The following is a 20,677-nucleotide window of genomic DNA, read 5'->3' as shown; positions in this document are numbered from 1 at the left end:
AGTAAAAATCCCTAGGGATTTTATGGTAAGGGACTGAAAGCAGTTGCAAGTAGGCTAGTCAAAGAATTTCTCCTGGCTGACCTTAGACAACCCAGCTTGAAGCTAATATTGACGCTGTCAGAGGAACTGTGAGATTTCCACTGCATTTCTTTCTCTTTTTTTTATTGGAGTATAGTTAATTTACAATGTTGTGTTAGTTTCAGGTGTACAGCAAAGTGATTCAGTTACACATATACATATATCTATTCTTTTTCCGATTCTTTTCTCATTTAGGTTATTGCAGAATACTAAGTAGAGTTCCCTGTGCTATATGGTAGGTCCTTTTTGATTATCCATCGCATTTCCATTCAAAGCAATACATAGACAAACCCCCGTCCCCTTCATTTCAAGTCCTAGAAATGGGAGGTGTGTGTTTTTAGAAGATCATTACCAAGTGCGTAGGCAAGCAAGCTACTGTGTGATTGTTCAGGCTACATGGCTGTTTGCTATGCATCGATGGAACGGTAGTGCTTTTAATATTACACTTCAGAGCAGCAGATGTCTTGAAGGCTGGAATCCACTGAGCATTTTCTCTTTGTAGGTTGGATACTGGGGACTGGAAAATCACCTCCACGGATGTTCTCCCTGTGACTGTGATATTTGAAGTGCTCATTCCAATGTATAAGTCAGTAAAATGAATGACGAAGTTTTGTGGCAATATTCCTCACTCCCATTTCCATCAAATAAACAAAAGCACATTTCACTTGGACATGCTTATAGTCATAGGTGAAGGAGTTCATTCCATGACAAGCAAAGGGCATTGAAAAGCTACGATCTTGAGACATTAAGGATAGCCCGACTGATTGCTTTCACTTCAGATATTTCCACGGGTGAGCTACCCAGGCAGTAGAACTGTCATCCCGAGGTGGTATGAAAGATGCCTGCAAATGTGTGATCTGACCTGCCTAAAAGTCCAACCTTTTGTCAGCCAGTAAAGAGAAGGTCCTGCAGTCTCCTTTGCCCAGTTTTTAGAGCAGAATCAGAGAGCCTCTGAGGAGAGAAGTGGCAACCAAGGTTTCATTGATCTGGATTTGCTTGTCAAGACTAGACCTGTAGAATGGAGAGAACAAGCTTATGGTTACTAGCGGGGGGAGGTGGTGGTGGTGCGGTCAGGGGTACGGATACTTAGGGAGCTTGGGACTGACATGGACACACGGCTGTATTTAAAATGGATAACCAGCAAGGACCTACTGTACAGCACCGGGAACTCTGCTCAATATTACGTAACACCTAAATCGGAAAAGAATTTGAAAAAGAATAGATACATGTATGTGTATAACTGAATCACTTTGCTGTACACCTGAAACCAACACATCATTGTTAATCAACTCTACTCCAATATAAAATAAGTTTAAAAAACAAACAAATAAACAAAAAAACCAGACCTGTAGATCCGTTGTTTCTCCACATCCTCCCCAGGATGGTTGATTGATGGTTTCAAAGAATGGGCCCAAACCCAAGGGGCATTTAGCCCAACACCCCCAAGGCCCTTATCTTACACCCGTCCCTCCTCCATGTTTTTTTTTAGGAGGTGGGTTTGTTTTCCCTCAGGTGCTCACCCGAGGATGGGCAGTGTGATTGTCGTCCACATGTTCCAGGTCGCAGCTGCACTGAGCCAGCGCCCAGCTATTTCTTTGCTCCTTTGAATTTCTACGTCTACGAGGCAGCGGAAGCCACACCACTCCAGGGACTGGCTCCTTTGGCTCGTATTTCATGGACTCTCTTTACAGACTTCATTTGAAGCGGTGTGGGTAAATACACACACCCTTGAGATCGTGGGTAAGTTACCCGGAAGAGAGTGGTTTTGCCCACAAACACAGCAGAGTGGATTCTGTCATGGAACTGCAGATTCTATAAAGTCTTGAGGGCAGAGTCTGCATTTTGTTCATCTTTGTATCCCTGTTCTGGCACGGAGCCAAGTGTGAATTGCATTAAGTTGTGATGAAATGGACTTGAGTTTTGCTCTTTCAAGGTACCCATCAGATAGAATGTGTTTATTGAGCATTTCCTGGTCTGTCTCCCTGACAACACTGTAAACCGTGAGAGGGAAGGGAGGATGTGTACCCCATCGCCTCTGTTGCTCTAGTGACGAGCACTGTGATTGGTGCATAGTAGGCAGCCATGGCTCTCTGCTAATGAATGAATGAATACGGTACTGAGCTAAGTGTAAGATGTGCTCGCTGGGCTCCTGAAGCTCATCTCGGATTAGCAGTCCTCAGTGCTGTTCATAGGAGTGTGTGATTGGAAATGTCGCTTGGTCTGCTTCATTCCCTACAAGTCAGCAGGCCTGCGGGAGATGCTCCCTAAAAATATTTATCCCAAAGTCTTACGAGGGGGGCAAACCCAGGCATCTGAACCCATCAGAGAAAATACAGGTTAGCCTCCCATGACACTCTTATGCCTTTGAGTCCAGCCACAAGCAGGAATGTGACAAAGGAAAAGGCGATGTGAGGCGAACGACTTCAAGGGGAGAAGGCATGTGAAAGTTGATTCTGGAGACAGGATTTGGATAGAAAATTGGGAACTCATTCCAGGTTCCAGTGACTAAGTCTTTTCCTGAGGTCTCTTCCTTATCTGGACACGACTGGTGGGAGGGATGAAAATACCCCTTAAGAGGCTTGGAATTAGCTTTTTTTTTTTTTTTTGCGGTACACGGGCCTCTCACTGTTGTGGCCTCTCCCATTGCGGAGCACAGGCTCAGCGGCCATGGCTCACGGGCCCAGCCGCTCCGCGGCATGTGGGATCTTCCCGGACCGGGGCACGAACCCATGTCCCCTGCATCGGCAGGCGGACTCTCAACCACTGCGCCACCAGGGAAGCCCGGAATTTGCTCTTTTACTGCCTGAGATTAGGGCAAGAAAAGGAGGCTTGCACTGTCCCGAACTAGACTCACAACTGCGGTGGGTGGAGTCAAGATAAAGCAATCCTATGTCTAGATTCTTCTTCATTGCTTTTAGTATTGCAGGTTTATGATGGTAACTGAAAAAAAAAAAGCTTTGGGAAAAGAATATTGATATTTATATTTAGGCTAAAACTATCATGAAATAATAGGAAAAAATATATATGTATATACATAGTGATCTTGGCCCCTGGCTCCTGACACAGAGCTCCCAAATCCTTTGGACTTTCCTGGGTGATAAGAGTGTCATTTGTTCTGATGAGGTGACTCTGGTTGGGCTCCTGGATGGCTTCAGGATGGTGGCTGGTCACCAGAAAGACCAAGCCATGATTAGAAGCTTGAAACTTTTGCCTCCACCCACCAGCCTCCAGGAAGGGGAGAGGTGAGGGAGACTGAGGTAATGATCCATCATGCGCGTGGGTTGAAGACTCCATCCAATTCCCGAAAGTACTGGGTTCAGAGAGTTTCGAGGTTGGTGACCATATCTGTGTGCTGGGAGGGTGGTGCCTCCCAGCCACAAAGGGACAGAAGCTCCTATGTCTGGGATCCTTCCAGTCCTATGTACATCTTCATCTGAGTGTTTATCTGTCTCCTTCATCATATCCTTTATTATATAACCAGTAAATATAAGTAAGTGCTTCCCTGAGTTCTGTGAGCCATTCTAGCAAATGATCGAACTCAAGGAGGGGGTCACAGGAACCCCAGTTTACAGCCGGGTGCGTAATGCTGAGCTCCAGGCTAAGACTGGCGTACAAAGGCGTTAGTTAGCACCTCTGCCCTCTACAAGTTTTTAACCACAGCTGATACCTTTTATAGAGAGCTCAGGATGGGAGCAGTGCCATACAACAAGGAGAGTCCATAAGTGCATTAGGATTTTGGAGCCACGACTGATCCTTTATGAATGGGCTTAACACGCGGGTAGAATCATTTGCCTGAGACTAGAAAGCCATGAGCGTTTCCATTGGTGGATGAGGGGAGAAGACAGTCCAACCAGAAGAGTTCTAAGTAACAGCTCAGAGGAGAAACAACGCAGGTGTATTTGCGGGTAGAACAGAAAGTTTATATAGGAAAGAGGTACTGGAAGAGAAAATTAGATTCTCCTATTAAAGAGGCTAAATTTTCTTCTTGGGGCAATGAGAACTCGTTGAAACCTTCTGAGCAAAGGCATGACGTGATGAAGATTGTCCTCTGTGCCCTTACGGACACCATCCAGCAGAAGTGGAGCCTGGGGTGGAGGGACTCAGGGTGCAGTAGTCCAGACAGGGATGGAGAAGGGGCAAGGTTCAGGGAGAAGAGAGAGGATGGGGATGGAGACATGAAAGGACATGAATCCAAGACCCCAGCTTTCAAATAATTGTTTTAATACTCAAATAGGAGAGCTAAGAAGAATGACAGTTAACTTTGTTGGTGGGTCTTCAGAAAGATATGTATATTTGTATCTACATCTACCTATCTATCTATCATCTCTCAATCACTTGTTTACCTATTATCTATCATCTATCTATCAGCTATCTGTTCACCTATCATTTACCTACCTATCTATCTAATCTTTCTTAGTCTGTCTGGGCTGCTAAAAATACCATAGACTGGGTAGCTTATAAACAACATAAACTTATTTCTCACAGTTCTGCAGACTGGGAAGTCTAAGGTCAAGGTGCCTGCAGATTCCATGTCTGAGACCCACTTCCAGGTTCTTAGATGGCTGAGTCCTCACATGACAAGGGAGCTCTCTGGGGCCTGTTTTATAAGGGTACTACTCCTAATCACCTCCTCCAAACCCCACTTCCTAATACCATCAACTGCGGATTCGATTTCAACATATGAATTTGGGAGAGGGGGAGTGGGATACAAACCTTCAGTCTATGGCAATATCCTTGCTACTCAAAATGTGGTGTGTAGACCAACAATAGTGTCATCACTTGTGGATTCATTAGACTTGGAGGCTCTCAGGCCCCACCCAGACCTATTGAATCCAATCTACATGTTAGCAAGATCCCCAGGTGATTTGTACACAGTTTGGGAAACACTGGCTTGTTATAGAAACTAACTGTGGTCACAAAAGTTAATATTGATTGAATTTAACATGCTACGGCATTTAATGTAGTATAATATAAAGTTAATTCCATAATACGTTTTCTGTATAAAAGTGGTAAAATAGCTTCTAATTTTGTGTTACAAGATGAACACAATAGGTGAGAGGAAAAAAATGAAGAGGACAAATAAACGTAATCCAGTGTGGCCTGTCCAAAGGGTCCTCATCACAGAGGTTGAGGAGCTGGTCGGAGAGCATGGCTGAGAGTCTGAATAGTGACCACAGAGTATGAGGGTTCCTGAAGTTGACTACAGCTGACCTCAAGGCTGCCTGCTCACGATGAACAACCAGGGCACCTGTGAAGTTAAAAACCTTGACTGTAAAACCAACAATGAAACATCAAGCAAACATCGATGTCTAGGGTATAGTGAGAATTTGGAAATGAGCAATTGGAGATTCTAACTGGGTCGGCAGCTGAATGACTAAGGAGATGATATAAAACAGAGTCCCATAAAACCCAGGATTTTAAGGAAACTGGAGTTGCATGAATGCTAGTCTGCTGTTTTAATAGTTTGGTTGGTGGAATCTTGCTATCCCGGTATAATCTCTCATGGGAACGTTTAAGACCAGATTCTGCAAACCATGAGAACTAAAAGAAATTGGTCTGGAGAGTGTTAAAATTACAACATCTAATAATCTTTGAATCTGTATATCATGCATATTGTTAATTTTCGAAACACCACAAAACCAGTAGAAAAGAAGAAGTGTTTTCAGAGTTTAGAATTGCACTAGTTGAGCAGCCCTTAAAAAGAAAACCCAACACATAGTTTTAGGACCACTAAAAATTTCCCCTTTTCATAGAGAAACAAAAAATTATAAGCTGCCTTTATGTGTTCTTCCTGAAGCTATTAAGTGAGAATCATGATTACCTTTTAAAGTATGGTATAGTCTGAAACTCTTGAACTCTGGTAAAATTGGAACTTTTGTTGGTTACTTAAACAGTCGTTTCTTTTTAAGGTACTAGCAACAGCTCTGCCTACATGTGATGTGTATTTCCAGCAACAAGGAGATGATTTCGTAACTGACAAAGGAAGCATAATACTGAAGAGAAATCAGAAGCAAAGCATTTGAGCAGATGAGCAGAGTAAGGTAAATCATTTCTTCAGGGTCGTTGTCTGTTGTACTATAAGCAAATAACCCGGGTAATGCACTTAGAACCATGCGTGGCCCATGTAAGTGATCAGCCAGTGTAAGCCCTATTATCCTGAAGAATAGAATGAAGGAAAGGAAGAAGCCAGCTGAAAGTAATTCGAGGCTCTGGGGAAAACTTCAATAGCTTTATTTCTCTACAAAATGAAAATTTCTGGAAAATAAGATTTTGGAGAGTTGAAGAGTCAGACTCTGGATTTACACTTTCTTATCATGTTAGAAAGGAGAGATACAGTATTGAGGAATGGCTGTCTTCCCAGTTGGAGAAAGGACATGCTAATGTCCCTGGGGGTGGTGTGTGACCGTGCCCTTGAATCTGAGATGGATGTAGTTGGTCATTGCCGGCGTGAGTGCCAGGGTGATGCCGCCTCCACAGGGCCCTCCCTCTGATGGCTTCAGAAGGCCAGAGGAGACCTGAAGACCTTGTAGCTAGCCAACTAGTATTCACTTGAAGTCAGGGGCACTTTAGGCCTGTTTGTTTGTTCATTTGTTATGCCGGGGTCTTTACTGAGCACTCCTGTGTGCATATGCATGAAGGGGCATGTTGGAAAAGCAAAGGAAAGCAGACATTAGCTGTCTTGTTCATAAACCCAGCAGCTGAAACAGTTCCTTATTCATAAGAGACTTTCTCGAGTGGATGAAATGATTGATTGAATGAAAATGGAAATACCTAGACATAGAGCCTGCCCTTAAGATTGTGGTGGGGGAAATGAGCCACGTATACAAACAATGAATGCATGGCAGGGTGGGGTAAGTATCATAAAGAGTTGTACATAAGGTGATGCAGATTCCACTTAAGGAGAAACACCTCCAACTGAGAGGATACGAGAAGGCTTCATAGATGGTGTTCTTCCTTCCAGGCCCATGTACACCAAGTCACAGAGGCTTTGCTCTTTATTCTACTTGTTTCTGTTCCCATGCCACATGCCCATGAAGCCTTCTCTGACTCTAGGCATCTAGGGAATGTGAGGCTAGTCAAGTTTTTTCAGGTAACTCTAATACACGGGACTATTGTATTGGATAGTGCAAATATAGAACATTTTTATTATTGTAGAAAGTTCAATTAGGCAGTGTTGCTCTAGAGCAATGAGGTTCAAATTGGAACCATCAAAGACTTAGGAAAACATGGGTACATTTTGTGATCTTCATTTGGATTTAAATATTTGAGGTGTTTGGCACAATGATTTAAAAAAAAAAAACCCACACATTTTGGATCATTTGGAGGGAGAAAAGAAATCTGCATGTTTGCCGAGCGCCCCAAGTGATACGAGTGGTCCCTGGTAGCACTTTGAGAAACACTGCTCAAAGCATCCACGGCCTCCTCTCCTGACTCTTGCCTGAAATGACCACCTCTGTATTACTGACTTGCAAAACTTCTAGTCATCCCTTAAGACCCAATTCAGGTTTATCTTTCTCTGACATTCGCTACCCTGACATCTGGACATAATTAATTTTCTATCTCTGGAGTCCCGTAGGTCAGTAATTTTCAAACTACAGGTCATGCCTATTAGTAAGTAGGTCATGAAATCAATTGACTGGATCAGTTTAGTACAACAGAAGAATATAAAACAAGAGCATTTTTTTGTGAAACTTTTATTTCAGTTTTATATAAATGTGTGTGCGTGCGCGCGCGCACACTGAGTCACTGTCTTAGGTTGGATTCTCTACGATCAGAGATTACAACAGAGATCTGGGTGCATGTGTTTTACTAAGGAAGCACTCATCAGGAGAAACCTGTCAGGGAGGAGGGCAGTAGGCTGGGGAGCGGGGAAAGTGAGGCAAGGATGGCAGCTAGGCCTTGCCTGAGTCTAGCCTTGCCTGATCCCCTGGGGAAGCTGTGAAGCAGAAATTGCACCACAGAGTTGTCCCCCATTGAGGCCCCAGGGCTGTCTTCTCATGTCAGGCAGACATGGCTGTAGGCTGCCAGGGCAGATGCAGATCACCTCCCAGGTGAGGTGGCTCACATCAGCCAAGGGCAATTCTCAAGAGAAGGGAGCAGTGGTGAGACATAGCAACCAACAATCCCAGGAGCTGGTGGCGAGATAGAGTGGCCCAGTAAAGGGGACCAGGCAGTACACTAACAGCACAGACTCAAGTTCACTCCTGGCATGCTCAGACCCATGTGCAGGGCCAGGGCAAAAGAAAAATTAAAATGCAGGGCCCCTTATTCAGAAATTAGGGAAAGGGCCCTTGAAGATAGTAAAGTGTAAAGCTTTTTACTTTCTTCCATAGTCTCTCTCAACTTGTCAAAATATTTTTATGTGCTATTTAATGTCATCCTAAGTAAAGAAATATTAAAAATTTAAATTATTAACCTGAATTATACTATTTATCTCTATAGCATGCAGTGCCAATTTTAACTGCAAACATAAGAAATTCATGGTCACTGGGAGTGACAATGAGCTTGGCTACTCCTACTTGGTTCCCAAAGCCATGCTTTTTCCCTGCTGGGGACACAGCATCACATAAAGACCATTGGTTTAAGGAGTAAATAACATCTAGAAGAAAACTGCCCCATCTCACAGGGTTTCCTTTCCAAGCTCGTGAAACTAATGCATCTTTTAGGGGCCCCATCCCACTGCCATCTCAGGTCAGCATCTTCTGGATGCCATGGTTTGTGTAGGAACAGTGGATCCCAAAGTCACATGACCACTGATACACTTCTTTTACTTCTTTTACTTTTACTTCACTTCTTTTACTGTAAAGTGGATCCCTTGGGCTGAGGAAGTTGTGTTTTACGACATTGGTGAATTAGACACTCTTTGAGCTGTCAGAGAGTGGTGCTGACCAAGGCCATAGGGTGTCCGATTCTCACTGTGGGCATGACATCGCCTTAGCCCAAGGGATCCAATTCACTATCCTTCAGTATAGGGAGTCAGTGTCATATTTTGTAGAACATCTGGATGGTCCAGATTCTTTGGGGCTATACTGTTACAGAGAGCAGGAGAATTATAATAGCCTTAGGGCAAGACTAAATATACACAACCGCCTATCCCAAGCGAATACAGATTGCTTCTGTTTCTTCTTCCTCATGGAGATGGAAGAAAACATATTTTGCATTTCAATAGCTGCGTATCATGCACCAGGGTGGTGGTAACCGGCTCTGGTCATGATACTCCTTCCAGCAGGACAGCTGCCAAGTGGGGCTACAACTTAGTTATATTAGTATAAAATTTGTAATGGGGATATGATATGAGACCCACCACCAAGTCTTGAGAGTGGCACTTTGAGAATGCCTCTGATTTGCAATATTGCTTTTTATTTACTATCTTGGCTTGGTGCTGGTGGGGAGGGCAATGGAGGGTGGGCATTTCACAAGGTTTTACTCGGCCTTTCCTACTATAGGAGCACTAACATCAATGCCAACTGCTAAGCAGGTCTATTCCAATACATATACAAGAATTAGAGGAAACAATCAATGGTTCAGTAAACCCAGAGAACTGACTGTGAAAAGAACCTAAGTCAGATCTCCATTTACTACCTGACCCTCTTATGCCCTGTTCTAACAGGGGGACCATGATGGCACTTTGGGTACATGGTTCTCAGTATCAACTCAGATCCTGTATCCATTAGCCCTCGAAAGATCTAGGCATTTCTGCTTCCCCAATAGGCTAGTAAATAAACATAGATCTCTTTGAGAGATAAGTGAGAGAATTAACACTTGATGTGGTGTTGAAGTCTTTCCTCATTGGGACCCAGCCTCTCATTCATTCACTGGGGTCTGGGTCTGAGAATTTGCTCAGCTCTATAAATTTGGGAAAGGATTATGTCTTTCTGTTGAGGTGGCTGAACTCAGCCTTCTGCCAGTTCATACTTGATCACTTTGGAGTACACATGTTAGGCAATATTTTGTCGACTAGGAGCATCATGTTCTATTAGTTGTCTCCACAGAAGATTCCTGTAGGTCAGGCCCCCTTGTCTCCTATTCCAACCTCGCTGACCATTATAATTATACCCATCTTACTCTTGAGAGTTAAATGCTCCCCAACCCTTGATAGTCTGCGATCCTGTCCACCACACTGATACTGAGGAGCTCAATTTTGTAATGGTTTAGGCCAGCAGCCTACAGAGGGTACCCTGTCCTCTGCTGCTCAGTGATGCTGGTGGCCCCTCACCAGTTCATTCCTCACCGTCTTGAAAATGGACAAGGAATATAGTCAGCTGATGGGTTTTCCAGCCTTGCGTCTTACACCCATTCAAGCATGCCTAGTTCTTTGAGCCTTATAACCCATCCTCCCCAGCCTGCTACAGCAGCTCTGACAGCTCTGCTTCATTACTCTGGACCACAGCTTTCGCCAAGCATCTCGCAGGGCTCCGGGGCCCTTGCCAGGCTGCTAAATCCTTTATCACCGGTGACCCCAAACCAACAAACTCTCCTTACCTGATTTCATATTCTGTCCCCTTGATCTGGCACCCCTCACGATCCATGCCCAGCCATCCTCTCCCAGTTGCTACTTGTTCGTGTTAACCAGGTCCTTCTCGGAGATGCAGCCCTTTCCCATCAGATCATGCTGCAACTTGACCCTAATTATCAGGCAAGTGGTCAGGAGGGGCAGATCCTCAGGAATGCACACGTTTTCTTTTAAGGTACCTGCATCATTTGAGATTTCTGCCTTGTCTTCAAATGTGGCAGGGATAGAGGTGGGCGAGGATGGGGGGGGGGCTCTATGTTCGAATAAGTGTGAGTGGATTACTTCTGTAGTCCAAGAGTGCTCAGGAGAGCCTCAAGGTTCACGATTCTCATGTGCATCACCCATGCCTCAAGATCCCCCTGCTTCCCTGTGAAGGGAGGGGCTGACTTGGGCATAGGTGACTTACCCAGGCTGAGAACTCAGCCTTCCCTGAAGTTCCGCAGCTCTTCCAATTAAGTCTTGTGGCTGGTCTTGAGCTCTTCCTGCCCTCTCACTAAAGGAGATGAGTTTCTTTAAATGCTGCCAGGGAGCCCTTCTGATTCTCACACTTGACTCTAAGTTGCTGATCGATTACCCTGAGCCTGCCATCGTCTTTCATTAAATGCGAATGTTTTTAATGAAACATTTTTTTCATCAAAATGTTGCATAGAGATGAGTTTACATATATCTCCGTCTCATTTCTTATTTACCTGTCTCCCACGCAAGATTCTAAACCCTTCTGTGGCTGGGAATCTGTCCTATTCATATATGCATTTCTGATTCAGAGGTGGGGGTTGAATTGTTACTAAATGAACATTTGTCAAATGAAGAGCAGTTTGTGGTAGATCACAGAGCAACTTGAACTCCAGGCTAAGTAATTTGGGCATGATGCTCTTGGCAGTGAGAAAGCATTTGAAATGCTTGTTGGCAGCAGTGTGCGGTATGTATTGGACTAGCGAGATCACGGAGAGAACAGCCAAGAGACTGTTGCAGCAATACAGGCAGAAAGTAACAAGAGGCAGCATTCCGGTGGAGGCTGGAAGTGTCGAGAGGCAGATGCAAAAGTCATCAAGGAAGTATTATCTATAGGGTCCAGATGGCCCCAGGCTGACATCCAGCATTGAGACCGGCAGGGCTGCTAATCAATCAAGTGTGTGAGCAGTTTTGTACTTATGTGCCCCTAAGCAGATGGGAGAAGATCATTTCTCATATTTGCATGGAAGAAACATCTAAAAAAAAAAATCTGGGTGGGTTTTATCATTGTCATGCACAATTAGGCAAAATCCATGAAGTGTAGGCATGGGAATATTTTCTTGCCCTCCGTATTTTAGCCAGAACTCCACAGTCGGATCTGAGAAAAGCCAAGGTCACCAATGTGGAATCACTCAGTACATGACACGTGGAGTACATAATGTACTGGCCAGTGACAGTGCTTTCCAAGTGATTATTCTATACAGTAACATATGTTCCAAAGCCGCAGATTCAGCACGTTTTTCTCCGCTGTATGCTGGACTGTATCCTGGTTGGAATAATTTATTCGGGACTCAGATGGATCATATACACATCAAGAAACCCGTGGGGAAAAAAAAAGAAACCCGTGGGTTTTGTTTTTGTTTTTGTTTTTTTTCCCCGTGAACTCTTCCCAGCCTTTCACTCTAGGCAAAGTTGTGTTTATTCCTCTCTGGCCAGCTGCCTGCTGTTTCTGTCGTTCTCCGAGGGCTAGTTCCTGGGGTGCCTGTTACGTGGATGGGACCTGGATTTGCCAGGGTTCTCGCTGGGCCCGGCTTGAGATTTGCTGTGGGGAACATCCCCATTCCCATGGATTTTGCTGTTGCCATTCGCTATGAAGCTCAGGTACCCTTTACTCCACTTCCACGGTGGTGGTTCCGAGCTGACTGAAATACATTCTCGAGCTAAGTGTTTCCATTCCAATCTTGCCTATGTTCATCTTAACAGGATTTGCAAAAAGTCGAACATCTGGAGAGCATTATAAACCAAAGGGTTTCCTAAAGATATTAAAGCAACACAGCCATATGCACACACGCCTTATTCTGTGGAGAGAAGCTAAAGCTGGGGCTATAGATTTAAGATACTAGTTCTAGGGAAGTGGTGATGGAATGTTTGTATAAGGACAATAAATAACTAAAATAATGCAAATCCTGCCCTCCTGGGACTGTTTTTTCCTAAAAATGTAATAAACCTGTGTAGAGATTCAGACTCATAGGGATGAAGTACAGGCATTTATTTGCACTTGGATTTTACCAGGAAACAAGAGAAAAGCTAAAGGCAGCCTGCACTTCTTGCCTGCTACCTTTCTAGCCTTCCCCCACCCTTTGAGAAATATCTAAGAGGAAGAGAAACCAAATTAGAAAAACACTTGACCTAGAGCAGGGGCTCCTAACCCTTTCTTTGTATAACCTTTTCTTTGATGATCGGAAACCCCACAGACCATCTGCCCTGGAAAATATTTTATATGGCTGGGGGTGGCCTCAGAGCCCCCAAAGTCTCTCTAGGGACCATGTTCTGGAAGGGCTCACTTTCTATGGTATGACCAGAGCTGATGATCTGCTTTGAAACTCTTAACATGACATTGTTCTCAATTTCTCACTTACACGTGAAAGGCAAAGGACTTCAGGGGAATTTGACCTGGTGAGTATGACAAAGTCATTTTTTTTTTTACATATGTGTATATACACATAAATATATTTAATTTTTGTATAGAGAGAACACATCTCTGATAGCTTTAAAAAGCTTTTCCTAATTGTAAGGCTTCCAGAGTTTAGGTAATTAGCATATGCGCTCGCTCTCTCTCGCTCGCTCGCTCGCTCGCTCGCTCGCTGTCTATCTATATATATGTGTGTGTGTATGTCTCTGTATATATGTATGTATTTATACAGATATGTATAAATAGATCTAATAATATAATAAATAATATAAACTTACATAATAATGTATATGCACTAATATGAAAGAAATACATCTTTTTGTGAAGGATTTTTTTGTTTCTGTGATCCAGGAACATGATTTTTTTTTAAATATCTTTATTGGAGTATAATTGCTTTACAAAGTTGTGTTAGTTTCTGTTGTACAACAAAGTGAATCAGCTATAAGTATACATATATCCCCATATTCCCTCCCTCTTGAACCTCCCTCCCACCCTCCTTATCCCACCCCTCTAGGTGGTCACAAAGCACCGAGCTGATCTCCCTGTGCTATGCGGCTGCTTCCCACTAGCTGTCTATTTTACATTCGGTAGTGTATATATGTCCATGCCTCTCTCTCACTTCGTCCCAGCTTACCCTTCCCCCTCCCTGTGTCCTCAAGTCCATTCTCTACATCTGTGTCCTTATTCCTACCCTGCTACTAGGTTCATCAGTACCGTGTTTTTAGGTTCCATATATGTGCATTGGCATACGGTATTTGTTTTTCTCTTTCTGACTTACTTCACTCTGTATGACAGACTCTAGGTCCATCCACCTCATTACAAATAACTCAATTTCATTCTTTTTTATGGCTGAGTAATATTCTATTGTATATATGTGCCACATCTTCTTTATCCATTCATCTGTTGATGGGTATTTAGGTTGCTTCCATGTCCTGCCTATTGTAAATAGAGCTGCAGTGAACCTTGTGGTTCATGACTCTTTCTGAATTATGGTTTTCTCAGGGTATATGCCCAGTAATGGGATTGCTGGGTCATATGGTAGTTCTATTTGTAGTTTTTTAAGGAACCTCCATACCATTCTCCATAGTGGCTGTATCAATTTGCATTCCCACCAACAATGCAAGAGTGTTCCCTTTTCTCCATACCCTCTCCAGCATTTATTGTTTGTAGATTTTTCGATGATGGCCATTCTGACTGGTGTGAGGTGATACCTCATTGAAGATTTGATTTGCATTTCTCTAATGATTAGTGATGTTGAGCATCCTTTCATGTGTTTGTTGGCAGTCTGTATATCTTCTTTGGAGAAATGTCTATTTAGGTCTTCTGCCCAGTTTTGGATTGGGTTGTTTGTTTTTTTGATATGGAGCTACATGATCTGCTTATACATTTTGGAGATTAATCCTTTGTCAGTTGCTTCATTTGCAAGTGTTTTCTCTCATTCTGAGGATTGTCTTTTCATCTTGTTTACGGTTTCCTTTGCTGTGCAAAAGCTTTTAAGTTTCATTAGGTCTCATTTGTTCATTTTTTATTTTATTTCCATGACTCTAGGAGGTGGCTCACAAAGATCTTGCTGTGATTTATGTCAAAGAGTGTTTTTTCCTATGTTTTCCTCTAAGAGTTTTATAGTGTCTAGCCTTACATTTAGGTCTTTAATCCATTTTGATTTTATTTTTGTGTATGGTGTTAGGAAGTCAGGAACATGATGATTTAATCGACTCTTTGGGAGACAGAGGTTAAAGATTAGACCTGTCAGGAGTGCCAGGGTTTTTCTCTAGACCCAGGAATTACATCTATGGCCAGAAACAACATTCTTTCTATCTGGATCACAATTCAAACACCAGAGAGTTGAGCCTGAGAACGAACCTCTTCTCTCAACTCCAAAATTCTGTTTTCTGAGCAGGCCGTGGGTTGCAAATTTATCCCGTGCACTCTCCATTAGGAATATGTTGGTGCATGCATCCTCGCAGGGACGTGTTCTTACGTGATGCCTTTCTAGTCTGCAGATGACTGGACTGTCCAGATGGTGGTTAACCTGGCCGGAGGGAGCGATCACAGTGCACGCGAGACCCCACGGCCAAAGCCTCAGCCTTTACCAGCAGCTTCCAGGTATGCGGGGGGCGTGTCCTCGAACGTTGAACGTTTCTTAGAATGTTGTTCATCTATCAGGAATTTGTATCCAGGAACTAAGTGAGAGTAGAGATGTATCAAAGGAGACATAATGTCTATTAAGTGTTTACTATGTGCTACGCTCTGCTTTACGTTCATACCGCGTTGAATCTTGCTAACAACTCAAGGAGGTAGGTTTTGTCTTCATCAGATGAGGAGGAAATTGAGAACGAGAACACTCTGAGGACTTGCCCAAGTCTTATAGCTAATGTGTAGAAGTACCAGAGCTCCAGCCCAGATATCCTGACCCTAGATCTTGAATGTTTGTTTCCCATTCCCCAGATGCCTGGAGATGTGAGAAAATGAAATGCTACGAGAATAAGAGGACAGTATTCAGCTTGAGTTATCTCAACAGCTGAGAGTCTAGTTTTGAGGCCACTAATTTTGCATTGGAGATTTGTGGCTGAATAAAACAGAGACCCTTTTGATATTAGCGTGGTAGATGGGATGAAGGACCTTTGCTCCATCCTTTTCCCAGAGCAGTCATGACAAATCACGGCCAGTTTCCAAAGCTTTGCTATTTGGCACAACCCTACGGAAGAGCCACAGAGAATCTCAGTGTGAACTGACTGTCCACCCAACGCACCTGAGCTGGTCTGGACCTCAACCCGGTCTCCATCCCACAGTGGCACCCACTTCACGGCACATGTGAAACACACCAAATATGATGGCCACTTAGCTTATATAACTGTACTTTTGTCACTGAATTTTTGCTTTATTTCTCTTAATACAGAATCATGCTGCTTCCCACACCCATCTGTTTAGAACCAGATGTACAATATTCCATAGATGTCTATTTTCCCCAGCCTTTGGAAGGAGAATTCCAGGCTCATTCACACATTGAATTGATTCTATAAGTATAACAGACTCTTGGGTGTGCTTCCTTCTGAAATGAGCTCCATTCTAATTCTAAAAGTAGGCTTGTACTTTGAAGTGTTTCATGAGAAATAGAAAAGTATTTGTTTCATTATAAAAATCACCTACTCTATGTAAAGGTCATCTAATAACAATGGCAAATCGTCCAGAATAGTATGTGCCAGCCATGGTTTGAAGTGTTTTCCATATTCTGTTAGTTAGACTTCACAACTACTCTATGAGTTAAGTACTGTCATTATTCCCATTTTACAGACGACAGAACTGAGGCACAGAGTCACAAAGCTAGAGAATGAGGAGTGAGAAATCAGAGCCAGGAGGCCTGATTCATGCATCCCTGCCTGGAGCCACTGCTGTGCACTGGCACTGCAGAAAGTCTGGGGAGAAATTCCACCAATCATTAATTATTATCAGCTTACAAGTTCCCATTTTTTGCATATTATGTTTTCATATCATTGTAATCAGAGTGCTTAGACAAGATTGTACATGGCTTTTTTTCACTTCCTATTATATCGTAAGTGTTTTCTTATTATGATTATGTAATCTCACCATCCTTAGGAAGCATGCATAGTATTTCCTTAAGTGGCTTCTTTCTTTAAAATTCATTTATTTTTGGCTGTGTTGGGTCTTTGTTGCTGTGCGTGGGCTTTCTCTAGTTGCGGCGAGCGGGGGCTACTCTTCGTTGCGGTGCGCGGGCTTCTCATTGCGGTGGCTTCTCTTGTTGCAGAGCACGGGCTCTAGGCACGTGGGCTTCAGTAGTTGTGGCTCACAAATTTGGGCCACAGGCATTCCTTCCAAACTCTCACTCTGGGCACAACTTCAGGCCCAGGCCTGTCCCTGGGCAGAGTTTGGACATTGAATAAATTTACTTCATGTACTTATCTATTCCCCTACTTGTGGTCATTTAAGTTGCTTCTATTTTTTCTACTCTGCGTAGTTGGTATATTTTTTAAACATTTGAAAATACAGTCCTACTTTACCCAGGGTTTTATGGTTCTTGAAATAATGTGTCATATTAATTTCTGGAAGGTATTAATTAATTTATATGTCAGTTAATTTTCAGGATCATCAATAATTTATGAAAGTGCCAATTTCATTCCACCTTTAGCAGAATTGTAGAGAATTGTGTGGGACTTTTCTAAAGTACTTTTGTGGATAAAATGGAATTGCTTTGTTAAAATTGCATTTTTAAACATTTGTAACAATCTTCTAATATTGTGATTTAATTAGCAAACTACGGCCCTATGAAGTTTTATTGGAACACAGCCACGCCCATACATTTACATACTATCTACACTGCTTTCAAGCTACAAAGACACCTATTTGCAAGAGACCTTATGACCGCAAAGCTCAAAATATTTATTCTCTGGCCTTTTATAGGAAGTTTGTCAACCCCTGATTTAATGAACTATATCCACATTTTGTGTATTGTGTCTTTTAAGTTCAATTTTTAACTATTGAACCTTTTTAATTTATACCCTAGAACGTTTTAATTTCATCATCTACTATAGAATTTAGTATGAGGCAGGTATATCTTAGATTTTATTCAATAAATAAGCCATTATTTTAAGATTATTTTACCAAAGGTGAGGTTGCAAGATATAGGAAAGGAAGGAAGGAAAGAGAGGGAGGGAGGGAGGAAAGGAAGATACAGGGTACCCAGTTAAATTTGAATATCATAAAAATATGTCCCAAATATTGCCCTAAAATATTACATTATACATACTAAAAAATTATTCATTGTTTCTCTGAAATTCAATAGAATTGAAGTGGAAAGTAGAAACCAACTCTTGAATGGGAAATGTAAACTATCATGATTTCCCTATCCATATAATTCATATTCTCTACCGAGGAGCTTTAAATAGAACCGTGCTCATGACCAACGTGTGAGTTACAAAGAAAGAGACTCAAATCCAACAGGTTTAATTCAGGAAAAAAAGCTAAACCCAGGCAGAGTAAAGAAAGGGAAAGGAAGAAAATAAGGATTCCTAATCACCAAGGGATGTTATTATTGTATCATAACAGTCATGAAACTCAAATTTATGAGAGCCAAGTACTCCTCCTTTTAAATCCATGTCCTAAATATTTCTAAACTTTGTAAATTCCAAAGATAATCACTGGATGCTGTGTTAGATGCATCCATCCAAATTGTCCATTCATCACCCCTTCTCTGAGGGTATGTGGGCCAGGCACTGTGCTGGTTCCTGGGGATTGGGGGTAAAATCTGGTTCTTGCCCTCAAGGCGTCCTCAGCCTGACACAGAAGACAGGCGTGTAAACAAAATCATTGCAATGATGTTTGCTGCAGAATATAAATGGATAATTTGAAATGAACTTAAAATATGTCCATTTGGTCAATTATCAAGCAACCGTTCTCCTTATATATAGCCATGAAAACCCTGAAACCAAAATAGAAATTAAGAGAGCAACCCGATCTTGGCAAACTGTCCAAAATCCCAGAAGAGGCCCTAGCTCCGCAGTTGAGGTCAGATTTCCTACAAGCAGGGACTCAGGTTGGCCTGGGTTATTGAGGGCATGCTTGCGGGGGGAAGGAGCCCGGCAAGGATGTGGTCGCCAGGGGGCCCTGGAGCATGAATTGCACCACAGGGTTGGTTCCACCTGGAGGCGAAGGGGTGGGGCCTTGTGTGCCCACATCATCATCGGCTACAGGCTCCCTACCCCACTCCCCAACCCCCCAGAGAGCGCACTCACTTGGCTAGGTCCAATTTTCTGGAGAAGGGGACAGCTGTGAGCTTTTAGCAGCCAGTGCCACAGCAGCTGGTGGATGGCAGGATCCAGGCAGGGCACCTGCAGTGAACCCTAGAGTCCCTGACCCAGGATGGCAGTAGGAGAAAGTCGTTACACATTTTATGATTCCAGCCTAAAGCAGTTTTGCTGCTTTGGGAAGATACTCGATTGTTTGGAACTGACCCTTTCAAAGTTCATTCTTCTCTGCAGCCAGATTAACATTTGCATCTGAGAGTGAGATGCATTACCAAGAAGACCAGAGGAAAGCTTTGTTCAGCCTTCTGCACAAGTATCTTTTGTTTGGCAGGCATAGTGAGATGGTTGAGGTTTTTTTCAGTCGCCCTGATTACATGATATGTGTGCCCATAAAAATGTGCTGAGAGTCAAATATAAATTATGCATTCTAGAACATAAAACTGCCATTCTTCTTTTAAACCATGGGTTGGATGACACTTGGTAAACATAAAGCCCCTAAAAGTTTCTAGGAGAAGTGAGTCATGGCATTACAAAATCCTGTCGCTGATAGACAGGGACTCTTGTCATCTGCTCTGTCGTCTTGGTGCCAGGAATGGCCAACTCTAAACCGGCTGAGACCAAGAACTGTAAACAATTTGTCCTTGATTGCCTGCCCTCACCACCAAGCCTAGCCCATCTGGCTTCCTTCTAGATGTCACCCTGCTTGGTTTGTGTTTGGAGAATGCAGAGTCATTTTAGTATCAAAGATACAATACTAGGAATGTATGTATACTTCTTTACTGCACAATTTTTTTTTTTTTTTTTTTTTTTTGTGGTACACGGGCCTCTCACTGTTGTGGCCTCTCCCGTTGCGGAGCGCAGGCTCTGGACGCGCAGGCTCAGCGGCCATGGCTCACCGGCCCAGCCGCTCTGCGGCATGTGGGATCTTCCCAGACCGGGTCACGAACCTGTGTCCCCTGCATCGGCAGGCGGACTCTAACCACTGCGCCACCAGGGAAGCCCTACTGCACAATTTTTAGTAAGCATTTACTGTAAATTAACCACTTGGGCAGGCACAGGGTAAACGAGACCAACACCTTCCCTGCCCCGCCAGGGCTGATGCTCTAAAGGGGAGATGCAGGCAGTTACACAGGAAATGACAACACAGTGTGACAGATACTGGAAACTGTGACAGGTCATTTGGTGTGGCTCGGACAGTGGCTCTCAATGTCATCTGACACAACCTTCCTTTTTTTTTTTTTTCCTCCCCCCTTGAACCCACTCTCTTGTAATTGAGATCACACGCCTGGTCTCAGGACTTGCTGCAGCTCAGGCTCTTCATGTCTCTTTGCGGAAAGAATGTAGTGAGAGACAAAGTGATTGGTTAGAAGTAGATTTATTTAGAGTGGTACACATTCCATAGACAGGAGGCAGTCCATCTCAAAAGGCAAGAGCAGCCCCAGGGCATGGAGTCGTCTTGGAAAGTGAGAGCGGCCCTGGGAGAGAAACACTCCACGGACTGTGGGCCATCTCAGAAGTCTAGCGGCCCCAGCCTTCCCTTTTTATTACAAATATTGATTAGTTTGTAACCCTCTTTCCTACCCTGCAATGAAATTCACAGGCATTAGAGCCTACCTGCACACATAACTTCCAAATAATATCAATGTTATGTGCAAACACAATAAAAGGGAAGTAATTTAT

The 20,677-nt window shown here is 43.2% G+C and overlaps 1 protein-coding gene across 1 annotated transcript in view; it reads left to right on the top strand.

The window, feature by feature from the left end:
• Positions 1–20,677, top strand: part of LAMB4 (laminin subunit beta 4) — a 106,716-nt gene that overhangs the window by 36,747 nt on the left and 49,292 nt on the right. The window contains 6 exon segments of the mRNA XM_089917096.1: positions 580–658; positions 1,571–1,741; positions 5,988–6,119; positions 12,230–12,424; positions 15,232–15,341; positions 16,135–16,258. Of these exon segments, the coding sequence (XP_089773222.1) occupies positions 580–658; positions 1,571–1,741; positions 5,988–6,119; positions 12,230–12,424; positions 15,232–15,341; positions 16,135–16,258 (811 nt within the window).

The sequence above is a fragment of the Delphinapterus leucas genome, chromosome 9 (assembly GCF_059928025.1).
Source record: "Delphinapterus leucas isolate spDelLeu-1000000601 "Yukka" chromosome 9, BTC_Dleu_Yukka2, whole genome shotgun sequence".
NCBI classification, from domain to species: Eukaryota; Metazoa; Chordata; class Mammalia; order Artiodactyla; family Monodontidae; genus Delphinapterus; species Delphinapterus leucas.
Note: the sequence above shows the minus strand (reverse complement) of the source record. Positions and strands in the feature narration are given on the sequence as shown.